The following is a 15,300-nucleotide window of genomic DNA, read 5'->3' on the forward strand; positions in this document are numbered from 1 at the left end:
ATATTGAACAGCTGGGCTGGTTTAAGTATTTTGGAAATCGCTAATATTTAATTTTCCGTGCATAACATTCTACAAAAGAGTTTACAGAGAATGAAACACAAAACAAACAAATCAGGATCATGAGCAGCAGATCTATGGACACAATGCCTCATGGATGAGAGAGGTCAAAGGAGAATAATTGCCTACATGCCACGTCAAGTAGCTTGTCATTCCAACCATATATACAGTATCTGATGTGAAATTTCACAAGAATTGAAATTTCTCCAGAACGCTGTTGCTAAATAAACAACAGAGATCAATGCCACAAAAAGGACAAACTAAAGTAAGTTGTCATAGTCATATAAAGTGCATCGTGTGCAACCAAGTGCAAACAATGCAAGACAAAAGACAGTGCAAACAGACAATACAAAACAATGCAGGACAGATACACAAAATTAACCAGTATACCTTCTGTATAATGTTATACAGTATTTTGTGCAAAAAAAGAGAACTGTAAACAAGAGTGTACTTGTGTAAATATACACAGATGTTGTGCAAAACAGCAAAAGCAGCAATTGAGTAGGTGTGAAAAACAAAATGTAAAACAGTTTTAATATGGGTTGTGCTGTACACATGGATGCGTATGCATTGTATTGAGTATTTGAGTGTTTTTGAATGCATACATTTGAATGTATACAGTAATTTAATATAGCTACTCTTTACAACCAGGGTAAGCAAACAAAGCAGACTCCACAACATACTAAACCTTGAGGTTGATAGGATACAGCAGCATATCCCATCAAGTTCCACTGTTCCACTGTCAACCCAGGACTGGAATGTTTTATTTAAACTGGACCCTTAAAGACTGAAAATAATATTTCCTTGTTTGGTTATCTGAGTTATTATATTCTTGCCATTCTCCTTTGCCCTCACTCATGAACATTGGAGTGATGTATATCAGTCAGTCAAACATTAAACCACCTGGCTAATATTGAACAACAGTAATGAATGTGTGCTGTGGTATCTGGCACCAAGACGTTACCAGCAGCTACTTGTTGATTATGAGGTAGGGACTTAAATTGTTTGTCCAGATGCTTGATTAGTTGTGATGTTCTTTAAACCATTCCTGAACAATTTTTGTATCTTGGATGTGCAGGGTGCTTTTATTATTATAGTTGATTATAAGAAACAATACCAAAAGTCAACTAAACAGAAAGTTCCTTTGGTCAGAAGAAGTAACAATAAATTTTTTTATAATGCAGCAATAAAAAGGAACAGGAAAGTGTCTGGATGGTAAATGATAACAGTTTAATGAGGAAGTGTGAAGCAATCAAGACAGTGGATGACTATCACTTATCACCTTTGTAATCATATATGAATTTCTTTAAACAGGGGTAGTGCTGTTTTAGAGAGTATTATAATAGTTACGCAAGTCCATTTCGTCTGGGGTTTTTGCCTGGTGTTAGACACTGGTGATTTGGTTTAGGAAACGAAAGATAAGAAAGCACAGAAGGTGAGAGACCATGGATGGCAATGTGGAGATGAAAGAGCTCACTCTGTCAGAAGTACACGAGATTGAGAATGAAGAGAAAGATGAAATAGAAGGTAAAAAAATATTAATTTAATTAATAAATTCAATTATTCACATTGACAGCATTCTGTACTCAACAAATGAGTTAGTAACTAATAAGGTACACCAAAAGCTTATATTCAAAATATTTCCCTGTTTTGTATGTTTTCCTGCTTGTACGTTTTCTGTACTTTACTTTATCTTCTATCATTTGCTCAAACTTGTGTTGTAATCATATTGAAGAATGTGTGTAAGATGTGTGTAAGAACTAAGGTAAAAGTGAAAAAACTTAAGTTAAATAGTGGGAAAAGAAAAAAACCCCCACAAATTAAGGAGCTGCTTTAACAGTCTGCGGCTCTCACTGTGCAATGTTGAATATTTTACTCCTTTAGTTCTCCACTTTTTTTTGTAAAAAAATCTGTAAAAATTACAAACTAAAAAAAAAAACGTGTAAATGAGTTGCCAGCCACTTAACCAAACTGCGTTTACAGTATAGTACTGTTATTGCCAAATATACAACTTTAAATTAATCGGTAATGAAACCTTTTGGTTGTGGAAAACAAATAAATCATCTACTCACAGAGGGTTTTTACCATATCAATGATTATATGATTTATTACAGTGCCTGTAAAAAGTTTGGTAAAACACCTAATCTTTTATTGCTTTTGAGATACGTCCATGTTTACTTTTTGACATTGAATACCTGGAAGAAAGTTTTGTGGAAAAATCAGTCAAACGTTTACTTTTTCATTGTATAGACAAAATGTTGGCCAAGTACACACATAAGGAATTTGGTTTCAGCTGTTGGTGACTCTCCAAAGTACATAAATACATATGTAAAAAACAAATGTAAATACATAAATAACAATACATTTAACAATACAATACACTATACATTTAGCTTATAAACAAGACTATACAAACAATACAGATTTAGTAAGACCACAATATACAGAGTATATGACAGATCAATAATGTACATAAATTGGAAGAGTCCATGAGTGCAACCATGAAGCATTTTTTTTGCTGTAACAGAAAAACTGTAGGAGAAGTAAAAAGAGAAGAAATTGGCAGACTGCCTTACACCCATAGTCAAACATGTAGATGAAAGCTTAATTGTTCGGGGTTGTTTTGGAGCAGGGAAGGAAATAACCTTGAATACTGAACCAGCATGTCTTTTATTCTATACTTCATCACCATGCAATTGAAATCAACTTCACCATACAACAAAACAATGACCTGAAACATATGCCAGGCTCTGTAAGCATTATTTAGAGAGCAAACAGTCAGCTGGAGTGTTATTCACCCATTCACCACACCCAAATCCTTTTAACTGGATCGCACCATCAAAAAGAAATATCCAACTAGTAAAGAACACCTTTTTTACAAGCAGCACGGCAAAGTATTTCATCTGTAGGTTTGAGGAAACAAACTGTCATTTATATATTTGTTTTGTCAAAGTAAATCTTATGCACTATACTGAACTTATGTGCTATTCTATACACTTATCACTACATATGGATAGAACATCAAAAGATCTTATTTGAATTAGTTGTTCTATAAGAAAATTATATCATATTAGAAAAAGTGTAAAGTGCTTCCAACCCATTAGCTTCAAAAACAGACTTTTCTGCTGCCTAGTATATCGCAAACCTTGACATGTGCTACTGTTACTAGATAATCACTGATATTCACTTCACCTGTCAGTGTGGAAAGATATTTCTGAAAAGAACACTTCCCTGAAAACCTCAAACAGGACGTGAGAAAGATTACAATCAGAATGTTTAGGGAACGAAAAACTAACTTTCGATGTGCTAGTGATACTTAGAGTGTAATAAAGAAACATATAAAACCAATTCACTGGCAAGTAATGAGATTAGGAGGTGCCTGGCCTGGAACCGAGGACCGGAACTGATTCACTGATATACTGATTCAGCAGATCGTGTCAAAAAATTGCACTATTGCAATGATGCTAAGACTCTTGCTTAAGGGTTAAAAACTGTGCTACAGTCAGTGTATGCTGAATGAGTCCTCCCCCTTAAAAAGTGTAACTCGATCTGGTCCTTTAGAGACAATCCAGAAACAGTTTCCAGCATAGGCTGTGAGGTTACCATGGAGAAAAGCCCAGAGCCTGGCATTGGGTCATTTAGTATCTGCGTGTGCATAATGTATTAAAGAGAGAGTGCACAGCAATCAGCCTCTGCAGACACAACAAACCTCCTCCAAGCCCTGCTGAGAAGATTGCACTCTGAAGCGACATTCAATCCCAGTATGTACATCAAATTTTGTAATTTCGGGCCCTATGCGGATGTGAAAGTGTCTGGGGAACCAAAGGAGGAATCTAGTACAGGTGAAGAATATAAATAAGTCACACACACACACACACACACACACACACACACACACACACACATTAGCTAGGGTTGTTATGTCTGCATGCCATACTCTAACTTTTATTTCTGTTTATTTTTAGATGTGTACAGACGAGTTCGTATGTACAAGAGGATTTCTGCTCTTTTCACCATTCTCTCTATAGTCCTACTGGCTGTGGTTTTTGCTCTGGCTATGAAGTGTAAGTACAACCTTAGACTCCTTATTCTAGACTGGTGCTGCTGTAAAACATAAAAAAAAATTAACATCCAGCAGGCGTTACTCAAATAATGACAATATAATTTGATAGATAAATTTCTATAATGAGTTTATTTATTTTTGTTTGTGCTGTATTCATTAATTATTTGTGATATTTTGCATACTGCCACTAGATGGCGCGCACATGCAAAACGGCACTGAATTATGTATCGTATTGGAAATCTCGATCACTTAAAATAATAAATAATATAGAATTCTTTATACTTAATTGTGATTCCAAATGTAAGCCAAAATAAAGAATGTTAAGATCAGTTTATATTTCTTTAATTTTGCAGTCCTAGAGCTGATCTTCAGTGATCTGCCAGATATATAATAATAATACAAAATAATTACATAACATAATTAATCATTTGTAAGTGTTTTCTTACATTACTCATTTTTGGTGCACATAAGTCGAATATGACATGTTAATACACAGCGAGGTGATTTTACTGCACAACAAATTAAGATGAATTACCACCCAATGTGAATGCAATGTGCTGCTCTAAATCATATAGAGATAAATAGTGCCTCAAGATTACATTTTAAATAAACATGTATACACATAAATAAATAGTTATTACAAAGTGTAAGAGAGGGAGAGATAAAGTTGTGTGCATAAGTGCTGCAAATCCAATAATATTACAGCTGTTGGTGTTAATTCCTTTTGCCATTTTCCACCATAGTTCTCAGTTTAACATTGTGCATAGATCTGGAACTGTATGTTGTGTGTATGTTATGGTAAAAAATTGACAATGATGGCTTGTGCCTTCAGCTGAACCAGCCAATAAGAATCGAGTATTGCTGACCATGGTAAAATAAATAATTTGTGTCCAAAATCGAACATTATTATATTGTTTATATGTTCTCTTGACGCCAAAACCTTAGTAACTGAAGTTCAGTCCATCCAGAAGTGTCCGGAGTCATTTGCAGTGAAACAACTTGATGACTTGAACTGCAGCCGCCAACTGTGTCAGGCCATGTACCCTTCAGTGCAGGCTGCCCAACACCACGGTAACACATTATATCGTTTTATATATATATATATATATATATATATATATATATATATATATATATATATATATATATATATATTTTCTATTTCTAATAATGATCTATTGCCATGTTTTATCATTGGTGTGAATTCTTTCTGCTTCTCCACAGTGTATCGGTGCGCTCAGTGTGAGCCGGGCTGGATAAAGTTTCAGAACTCCTGCTACTTTAAATCTAAGGAGCGTCTAAACTGGCAGGAGAGCAGGGAGGCATGTCAGAAACAGGACGGAGACCTGGCTGTTATCTACAGTGAAGATGTGCAGGTAAAGTAGTCATTCTGTCAATCAGGGGAACTAAAACAGACAACACTATTAAAGCACTTTGCTTTCATGTCTTACTGATACACTTTATCTTTATCTCTGTAGAAATTTCTGTCTGAGAATGAGGGTCTGCTGTACTGGATTGGGCTTCGCTATGTGGATAAGAAAACATGGAAATGGAGTGACGATAAAGAACTAACCAAGAGGTGAATCATCATTGCTTAGTTTTTGGGCAACAGTCAGTACGGTGTTGTATTTGTGCTAATAATATAACAATAATACTTGAAGTAATATTTACAATGCAGATGGAATGCTGTGCATTAATATTTACATTATTCAGACCAATAAACTGCAGATTCTCTCTCAGAAACTTGCTTACCTTTCAACACTGGAGTATAACACTGGATTCTAATCTGAATCTCTTTGTTTTTAGCTGTAACTAAAGGTTGTTATGGTAATGGTTGTAGCTTGAATTTTGTTGAATCTTGTTAAATCTAGTAAAGCTTATCTGTTATATGTAAAATTGTGCATAGTTATTTAAATGAATATATGTAGTTAAAACTAAATTGTGAAATTGTGCTGAAACTGTCCAGTATTGGTTTTTTAGCTATTGCATATCTGTGTGCACCGCTGGAATACACTTTTTGCAATGAGTATTTTGCAACTAAATTAAGTGTATTACAGCTTGTAAATAAGTCATACAATAAACAGCTACACCAGACTCTAACTGGGAAACTGGGAAACACATGCATATGTACAATCAACTTAGCTAATCTGGTATTTGTTTATTTATTTTTAATTTATTTCCAGCTACTGGGCCACCGGCCAGCCGAATCTAGACTCTCAAGGCTACTGCACACTGCTGAGAGGACGGGCAGCACACATGAGCAACTGGTATACAAACTATTGTGAAGCGATTTCACAGTATATCTGCCAGAAAAATTAAAGCAGAGAAGGATCGAACCATCACAAATAATACACCTGCTCTATTTGCCTCTAATCACCATTTACTTGCAGTAACATAAATCAGTACATTAAACAATCTTGTTCTTTGATGCACAATCAAGTAGTCATGCATTGTATTTTTCACTATTGCGAATGCTGAATGTATTTGTTGAAAGTGACACCTTTTACTTAGTTTTTTATTGCACTGCTGCAATTCCTAAGTACATTTCTGGGTAGCTGCTTTTAAAGTATGTAGTAAGATACCAGTGAGTATCAGTAGTGAGTAATCAGTTATGACTTTACAGTGATTTGATTAAAAATTTTACTGTTTTATATGCTTTTTAATGCAAGCTTTTTAACCCACACATTCTGTCATATGATTTTTCACTCAATAAAATATTCTAATGATTGCTCATCAATAACCTTTGAAGATGTACAACTTCGATTTACTCTCAACACATTTTATCTTTCAAAAAGGTTTTTTTATCTCTAGACCATCCAAATGCTTGTTGTTTATCTCTGAACTGAGAAGGGTGTGGTGAATAATTTGAGACCAAAACACCACATGCTTTTTGTGTCTGAAGACTCTTGGGTCTTAGTCATCTCTCTCACATATTGTGCCCAGCCTTGTTAAACAGTGACATCCAATGTTCCAACAGCGGATTGTTGGCTACCACCAACGCAGAAGCCAGGGTAAACGCTAAACAGTCATTAAACATGAAACAGAAGTGCATTCAGTACAACAAAGCAGTCTAAACTGACTTTCATGTCTGCAGATCCTTATTTATTGTTTTATGCTCCATTCTGCACAATCTTTAAAAATCTGTCCTAATGAAAACCCCAAGAGGGTCTAAAACACACCAGTCCTTCTGGAAACAATTTCCATTCCATGATCAAAGTCATTATTATCAAGAACATGACTATCTTCATGTTTCTTTTTGCATTTATGATGATTGGCTGAGTAAGTAACTACAGCAGTTGCTAATTAACTGGAATACATTTCTAAAACTAAGATTAAGTGTAGAGAAAGAAAGGATCTGTTAATGATCCAAAACTTACAATCTCATTGGTCAAGCTACTGGTGGTATCGTAATGGCTTGGACTTACATGACTACTTCGGGCACTACTACAGGCCACTAAACAATTATAGCTTAGAATGCATACGAAAAATACACTATATGAATAAAACATTGTGGACCTTACCAAAAGATTTGTATTTGCATTAAAAAAATCCCATTGCACATTAAGTTCCCTTTTGCTGTATAATACCATCCACTTTTCTGGGAAGATGTTCCACTAGTTTACTAATGGAGATTTGTGCTTATTCAGGCACAGGGGCATTAGTAAAAACAGATACTGATGTAAATGAAGGAGGCCTGGGTTGCAGTCAGTATCCAAATTCATTCCAACGCTGTTCAACCGGGTTGAGGTCAGAGCTCTAACGCAGGCCACACAAGAACTTCCACTCAAACTCATGTAATCAATGTAGGGGCTGTTTGGTGCACAGGGGCATTATCATGCTCGTTTCTGTCTCCTGTTTCAATAAAGTGCAAATTTAATAATGTATCCAAAGACATCCTAAAATCATCCATGATGATTTGTTGATTTTCTCATTAGGCTATTAAACTATCCAGATGAGAAGTTTCTGCATAAAAAAGGGCATATTTTAAAGTCAAGCCTAAATAATACAAAAAAAGAACTTGGACAATAAGGATGCTAAATAAAACAACAGATTTCCTAAATGCTGACATGTCAAATAAGACACTTTTGGGATAAAAGTCATGATCTAAATCTAAAAATCTAAAATAATCTAAGATTTTGCATGTCAAGACAGAAGCAAATGATGCTTTTTTTTTTTTTTTTTTTTAAGTTGCTAGATGTGCAAAAACTAATACAGAGAAGTGAGCTAAGCTTGTGTAACTCAAGTAGTACTCAGATCAAATACTGATTTGGTATTAATTTGTACTGTTTAATTACAGTATTTAGAAATGTTTTAATTTGTCTATCGTAAAAATGCCTAGTACTAGCACACTGGCAGAAAAGTTAGACCAAACCCTGAATTGGACAACAGTTCATTGGATACAATTAAGAAATTTAATTTTTTTTAAAATTTTTTAAATGACTAGGCAATTGTCCAATGTTTAACATATAGTTATGGTATTGTTACAAAACACATACAACTTTTCAAAAAATTTTCAGTAAAATGCATCGCTCACAGGTTTGGCTTGTCTACAGGATGGAAGTGGTTGTGAAGTGTGTTCTATCCCTGGACTCTGGATGGGAAGGTCACAAGTTCACCACCAAACTGCCACTGGTGGGCCCCTGAGCAAGGCCCCCTAAGCCTCAGCCGCTCATTTTAAGTTGTTCTGGATAAGGGCGTCTGCCAAATGCCGTAAATTTAAATGTTATCTAAAAACATCTGTAGCAGCTGTTTGTGAAGCTTGAAAATGCATTTTTATATTTTTCAATATTTAAAACATGGCAAATTATATGAAAAGGTCAATTGTTTTAACTTAAACTACTTAAACTCGGGTTTTTCAATAGTACTGAGAGTTATAATATCATTACCTGTGTAAAATTTTACCAAGAATTGAGATGGTTTGGACATGTGCAGAGGAGGGACATGGGGTACATCGGTAGGAAAATGCTGAGGATGGAGCCGACAGGAAGGAGGAAAAGAGGAAGACCAAGGGGGAGGTTTATGGATGTGGTGAGGGAAGACATGCAGGTAGTTGGTTTGATGGAGAGGACAGGGGGGGTATGGAGACAGATGATCCGCTGTGGCGACCCCTTAAGGGAGAAGCCGAGAGAAGAAAAAGCAGAAGAAGAAGAAGAAGAAGAAGAAGAAGAATAAGAAGAAGAAGAAGAAGAGGAAGAAGATAAAGAAGAAGAAGAGGAAGAAGAAAAAGGGCTTGGAAGCATGTCTTCCTTGTTTGTTGTAGCATCATGTAAATTCTCAGTGACAGCCAAAAGGGAAGTCTCTGTGGAGGGTGTGTTTACTTTAAAGCCAGACTGTTTGAGATCTTGAAGGTTGTTCTGTGAGAGATAAATAGACAATTGATTATAGACAGTGAATTTAAGGATTTTAGAAAGAAAGAGAAAAGTGGCACTGGACGGTGGGTTTCTTAAGGATGGGAGTATCACCTATCACCTTTTGAATCACCTATCACTGCACACCTCACCAAAGATGATAAATAAATGCACATTCTGTGACACCCAGTTGAGGATGGGTTCCTTTTTGAATCTGCTTCCTTCCTAGGTTTCTTCTTCATGCCATCTCAAGGAGTTTTTCCTTGCCACAGTTGCCACCGGCTTGCTCATAAGGGACAAATTTACAATTCTAAGGAGCAAACTTACACATTCTTTACTACCGCTTAATGTCTATTGTTAAAAGCGCTATACAAATAAAAATCAATTGAATTGAATAACCATAGCTCTCTTGAATCTGACAGGAACATGATCAGATACTGATTAAAGAGAGGACAATTTGTAAAATTGTCTGGAGGATTGTGGAAGGTATAAAGACCAATGTGCTGGTGGTAGAGATGTTTCCAGCTTCCAGCTAAGACGGCAGTTTTAGCAGAAGTTTTAGCATTGCATATAAACATTTGGACAGGAAAGCATGGACCACGACCCCTTTCCTGTCAAAATGTGATCTCTTTCACTTTCTCATTGCTGCTCTTATCTCTCTCTGATTACTGCACAACACTTCTGCTGTCATCCTGAGTTAAGGAAATAGAGGACAAAGAAGGTCCAGGAATGAGGAAAGTGAGGAGAGCAAGGTATCTGTGACTAACTCCATTGGGTGGCGTCAATTGTGAATAAAATCACTAATCCAGCTTTAATACGTGAACTCATGTGTAAACATGCATACTTTATTAAAGGTTACAGGATGCTTAAAGAATGGGGAGGTTTGTCTATGGGCAAGTTTACACATGTTTTGTTGTTTAGATCATGCATCCCTGAACTTGGTAAATACACATACCTTGTTCTCTCAGATCTGACAAGTGAATATATCTGTCTCTGCTTTTGAAAGGAGAGAACCTAGCAAAATTTCTTGGGAAAAAAAAAAAATCAGTGACAAAAATTCATATGTGACTTAAAAACATAATGTCATTCTCATGTGCAATTCATCATCTCTCATTTCCATATTTCACAGAAGAGATCTGGGTTGTGATGAATTTACTGCCAGACGGGTGTAATTTCCATTTTTGGCCTTTTCCGTTTTCACTGATGAGTCAGAAGGGAGTTCTGATGAATAGGTGGCTTTTTATTCCAGTCAGTTTTACTTACACAGACAAAATATGAAGGGACAAAAAAAAAAAAAAGAACAAACTATATTTTTTGCCTCGGACACACTTTTACAGCCTCAACCATCTTCAAACGTTTCCTTATTTTCCCTGTGTGTTTTATGTCAATATGTAAAAAAAAGTGTGCTATAATTCCTCCAAACAAAGTTTTAGGCTGATAGTATCCTACAGTAGGTGTGCATCCTGGTGAACCGGTGTTGATTTATTCATTGATAGAGACTTCAAAGCACTTTTGTACATTGAATTGAACATTTTATAATACTCGATTTATTTTCTTTATATAAAATGTGCAATAACTTTTATTCTGTGCAATAACTTTTATTCTGTGCAATAACTTTTATTCTGTGCAATAACGTTTATACTCCTATTCTTCTTTATTTATTTATTCATTTATTTTTCTTAATTTATATTTTACTTTAAAAATGTGCAACTGGAAGCTTCTGTCACCAAAACAAATCCCTTGTAAGTGCAAACATACTTGGCAATAAAGCTCTTTCTGATTTTAATTCTGATTCTAAACTGGATAAGGGCATCTGCTAAATGTCGTAAATGTAAATGTAAATGTAATTCACTCAGTACACTTGAATTTAATCAGTACAAAAGAGCACAACATATTCAAGATTAATAAATGTGTCAAAAAGGATAGAGAGCCAAAATTTGAAGTGGTGGCCCGGCTAGCTAAGAAGCAGCCATATACGTATGAATTACATGCTACTTTTTGAAAAAACAATGAGGAACATTGGATCTCATGGGACAATTAATATATCGTTATGTCTTACAAGCCATTTTGTTACTGTTACATTTAAACTCTATAGGCTAAAAAAACGCCCAGTATAGATGGTTGTTTATTTCAGGTAGTAGTTGCAGTAAAATTTGTTGGGTCTGTGTGCATGTTATTTCATTCATTGTGAACACTTTGAATGAAAAAGCATGTATTTGAATTCCTGAGTGTTTTAAAATAGGCCACAGAGCACAGAACATTGACTTTTGACTTTTATCTTTATCTGAATGGTCTTTCTTGTATTAAAGCTCTTTATGTATTGTTCCGTGAATAACAGACTGCTTGTGTCTTTCTCTCAGTTGGCAAGTTGTGTTTCCCAGACAGCAAGTATCCATGAGGCCAGAGGAAACGCTCTTACATTTCCTTAAATAATTATCTTCTTCCTTCCAGCTCCTTGTTTTCTGTTGTCGTGTGTGAGTTATCACACACACACACACACACACACACACACACACACACACACACACACACACACACACACACACACACACACACAAAATTTTTGTTTTTTTCTCTTGTAACCCTTTCTTTCATTTACATTTACAACTTAATTAAATAACACTAAAATAAATCATATTGCTATAGCAAGTATTACAATACAATTATCACCCTTTTTATACACCTTTCAAATGAGTTTATTAGAGGGACAGCGCATGTAGGATGTTTTGGTGACAAGGTGAGGGAGGCGAGATTGAGATGGTTTGGACATGTGCAGAGGAGGGACATGAGTTATATTGGTAGGAGAATGCTGTGAATGGAGCCACCAGGAAGGAGGAAAAAAGAAAGGCCAAGGAGGAGGTTTATGGATGTGGTGAGGGAAGACATGCCGGTAGTTGGTGTGAAAGAGGCAGATGTAGAGGACAGGGGTGTATGGAGACAGATGATCCGCTGTGGCGACCCCTAATGAGAGCAGCTGAAAGAAGAAGAAGGAGAAGAAGAAGAAGAAGAAGAAGAAGAAGAAGACACCTGCACATTCATACAGTTATGAATATTTTATTTCTTTCCATATTTCTCTCATATAACTGTCACTCAGGGTTTCTAAAACGCTCCAAACCAGCAAATCAGGCATCAGAAACCACGCCATGTTAAAGACTCAGAGATCACATTTGTTCTTCATTCTGATGTTCGATGTGAAGTGTTCGACCTGTATCTGCATGTTTTACCACTATTGATCCATTTTGTATAAGGCTGAGATTATAGAGTTGATTTTAATAAAGTTCTATGAATTTAATAACATTTTAATATGAAAGTTAGGCATTGTGATTATATAGAGACATTATGGAGGAAGAAAAACAATGTAAATGATGTGAAAATTTGAATGGGGAAGTTATGAGATCATGGGTCAGTACAAAATTTTCCCACATTTCCATGACTCTGGCCCAGGTGCAACTCATATTTATTGAAAAAAAATCAAATTTCTTTGTATACCATAAGGTGTAGACTTCAGAAATTATTAAACTATGAAAATACACAGTATGGCCAAATGTTTGCAGACACTTGATATACACCATCATATGTGCAATGACATGCAAAAAGAATCTGTTTAGCTAAGTAAGGGGAATGTTTATCATTGCTGTCTCACTCTTAAACTGGTTTAAAAGATTTAATTTTTTAAATATAACATCACCTTGCTTCCTTGATGCCAAAACCTCAGTATCTGAAGATCAGTCTGCCAGAAGTTTTCAAAGTGCTAGGCGATGTACCCCTCAACACTGACACTATGGTACAACACTACAACAACCAATTATCATGCTAAATGCCTTTATATATAGTGATTTATTTATAATGAATGCTTTACCACCCTGTTTTATCATTGGTGTGATTTTTTTATAATTATTATTTTCATACTACAGGGTATTACATACATACATACATACATACATACATACAATTTTGTCCTTACTTTTGTCTTTAATTTTGTCCAATTTTGTCCTCACCAGTGTGGGAAAGGATGGTTAAAGTTTGAAATCTCCTGACAATCCAAATCCACAGAGAGTGTAAATTGGCAGGAAAGCAGAGAGGAGTGTCAGAAACAGGGCGGAGACCTTGACATCAACAAGATTTTGCAGTTATTATTCGCTCAATCAGTAAAACTTGAGCAGACCTCACTATTAAAGCACCCTTCTATCCTGACAGGTTAAAGGTTTATATCTTACTGTCATGAATTCTATCTTTATTACTGTCGAAAATTCGATCTAAGAATGGATTCCTTTTTGCTATATTGAAAAGCAACAGTGGATTTAGATTAACAATACAGCACTAACCCAGAGGTGAGTCATCAGTACTTTAGTTTCTCACCATAGGCAGGCTAGGTGTTGTAGCGGAAAAAAAAACATGTACGGTATTAAATATCTCATATTCTCACAATGATTTCTGTGCTCACGGGTATTGTGTTTTATTTCAATATATGAACTCAAAGGTAAGACAAAGTTGCTACTATCACACTTTCTTTTTTGAAAGCATTAGGATGCCTTAACACACTTTTTCAGTTCCCTAGACAATTTGCTTTCATTTGTTTATACCTTCCATCACTGGAGTCCTTTCTAGTCTGAATCTCAAGTCAAGAAAAGTTTATTTCTATAGCGCTTTTCACAACGGACATTGACTCAAAGCAGCTTTAAAGAATTTAAGAGTTAAGGTGAGCGATCTGTATTTATCCCTGATGAGCAGCCGTGGCGACTGTGGTGAGGAAAAACTCCCTTAGATGTTATGAGGAAGAAACCTTGAGAGGAACCAGACTCAAAAGTCTGGGTGATATACATTCATTTGGGTGATAGAAAGAGTGTGATTATAGTCTTTAAAACAATACAGAAGGCTGGAGAGCTGATTAAATATCTGGGAAAGTCAAATGACATCAGCAAAAAAGGGACAGTAACCTCTTTGCATCTTAAATACATTTGACTTCAAAATGCAGCTTAAATAAATTTGACTTCAAAATGAAACACCTCTCTTTCTTTTATGGTTTTGTGTGTGAAATATGTTGTAACAGCAGCATTAAAAAAAAAGTGTTTAAAAGTGAATAGTTTCCATTAGGCTTATACAGAAATTTGATTTGGTGCCTTGGTCCCAACACAGTTGTCAGTTTAAAACCATTGTAGTTTGCATTATTATCACGTGTGTAGTGCAACTGATGGCTACTCCATGAACAAAGCCTAGTCTATCAAGATTTGCCTCTCCAAAGATTCATTTTCTTTCAACAATTGCACACTTCAAAGTGTTTCTTTTACATCACAGCAGTTTGCCAGTGATTCCAATCTGTAATTTTAAGGATATAATATTCCTCTCTCAAAATCAATAAAAATATATAATGTTACAGAGAAACTGTATAGGTTTAGAATCCTCAGTCCTGAAAGTTTTCCTATGGCAGAAAACTTGCTGCTAATTACAAAACACTAACCTTGGAGCACTTTATTATTTAATACATATTTTAATCCACTCATTATTAGCATTATAAAGCTTTCTCCACAATTAGAAACAAGTGAGCTGATAGTATAAACTTTAAGTCTTGTGTCTGAAAGAAGTTCACAAGCACCTCAAATAACATGTAAAGTGACCTACTCTAGATTGGTATAGGCATCCTAAACTATAGGTAAGTATAATCGCAGATGCTCTTGGAAGTTTGCTAAAGGTTTGAAAGAGGGGGTATGGAAAAAGCTGAGAATAAGTAACTTTTCAAAGACTCCCAGTGGAATGCTGTTGTGCTCCATCCGAGGTGGTATCAAAAAGTTTCAACACTAATGGTCCTAAATGGTGCTATTCTGACCACGTGCA

At 35.5% G+C, this 15,300-nt stretch overlaps 1 protein-coding gene across 2 annotated transcripts; it reads left to right on the plus strand.

Annotated features, from left to right (window-relative positions):
- Nucleotides 1–1,404: 1,404 nt before the first annotated feature.
- LOC124383957 (CD209 antigen-like protein C) lies at nt 1,405–6,857 on the plus strand. 2 transcript variants are annotated; one of them, XM_046846351.1, is made up of 6 exons: nt 1,405–1,584; nt 4,023–4,121; nt 5,066–5,191; nt 5,345–5,496; nt 5,599–5,699; nt 6,304–6,857. In XM_046846351.1, the coding sequence occupies exons 1-6, from the start codon at nt 1,503–1,505 to the stop codon at nt 6,437–6,439; spliced, it is 696 nt and encodes a 231-aa protein (XP_046702307.1). In that variant the 5' UTR covers nt 1,405–1,502; the 3' UTR covers nt 6,440–6,857. The 2 variants fall into 2 exon arrangements, with proteins under 2 accessions (XP_046702307.1, XP_046702309.1); XM_046846353.1 differs by lacking the exon at nt 1,405–1,584 and adding an exon at nt 3,634–3,899.
- Nucleotides 6,858–15,300: the final 8,443 nt, after the last annotated feature.

Source organism: Silurus meridionalis, chromosome 4 (genome assembly GCF_014805685.1).
Source record: "Silurus meridionalis isolate SWU-2019-XX chromosome 4, ASM1480568v1, whole genome shotgun sequence".
NCBI classification, from domain to species: Eukaryota; Metazoa; Chordata; class Actinopteri; order Siluriformes; family Siluridae; genus Silurus; species Silurus meridionalis.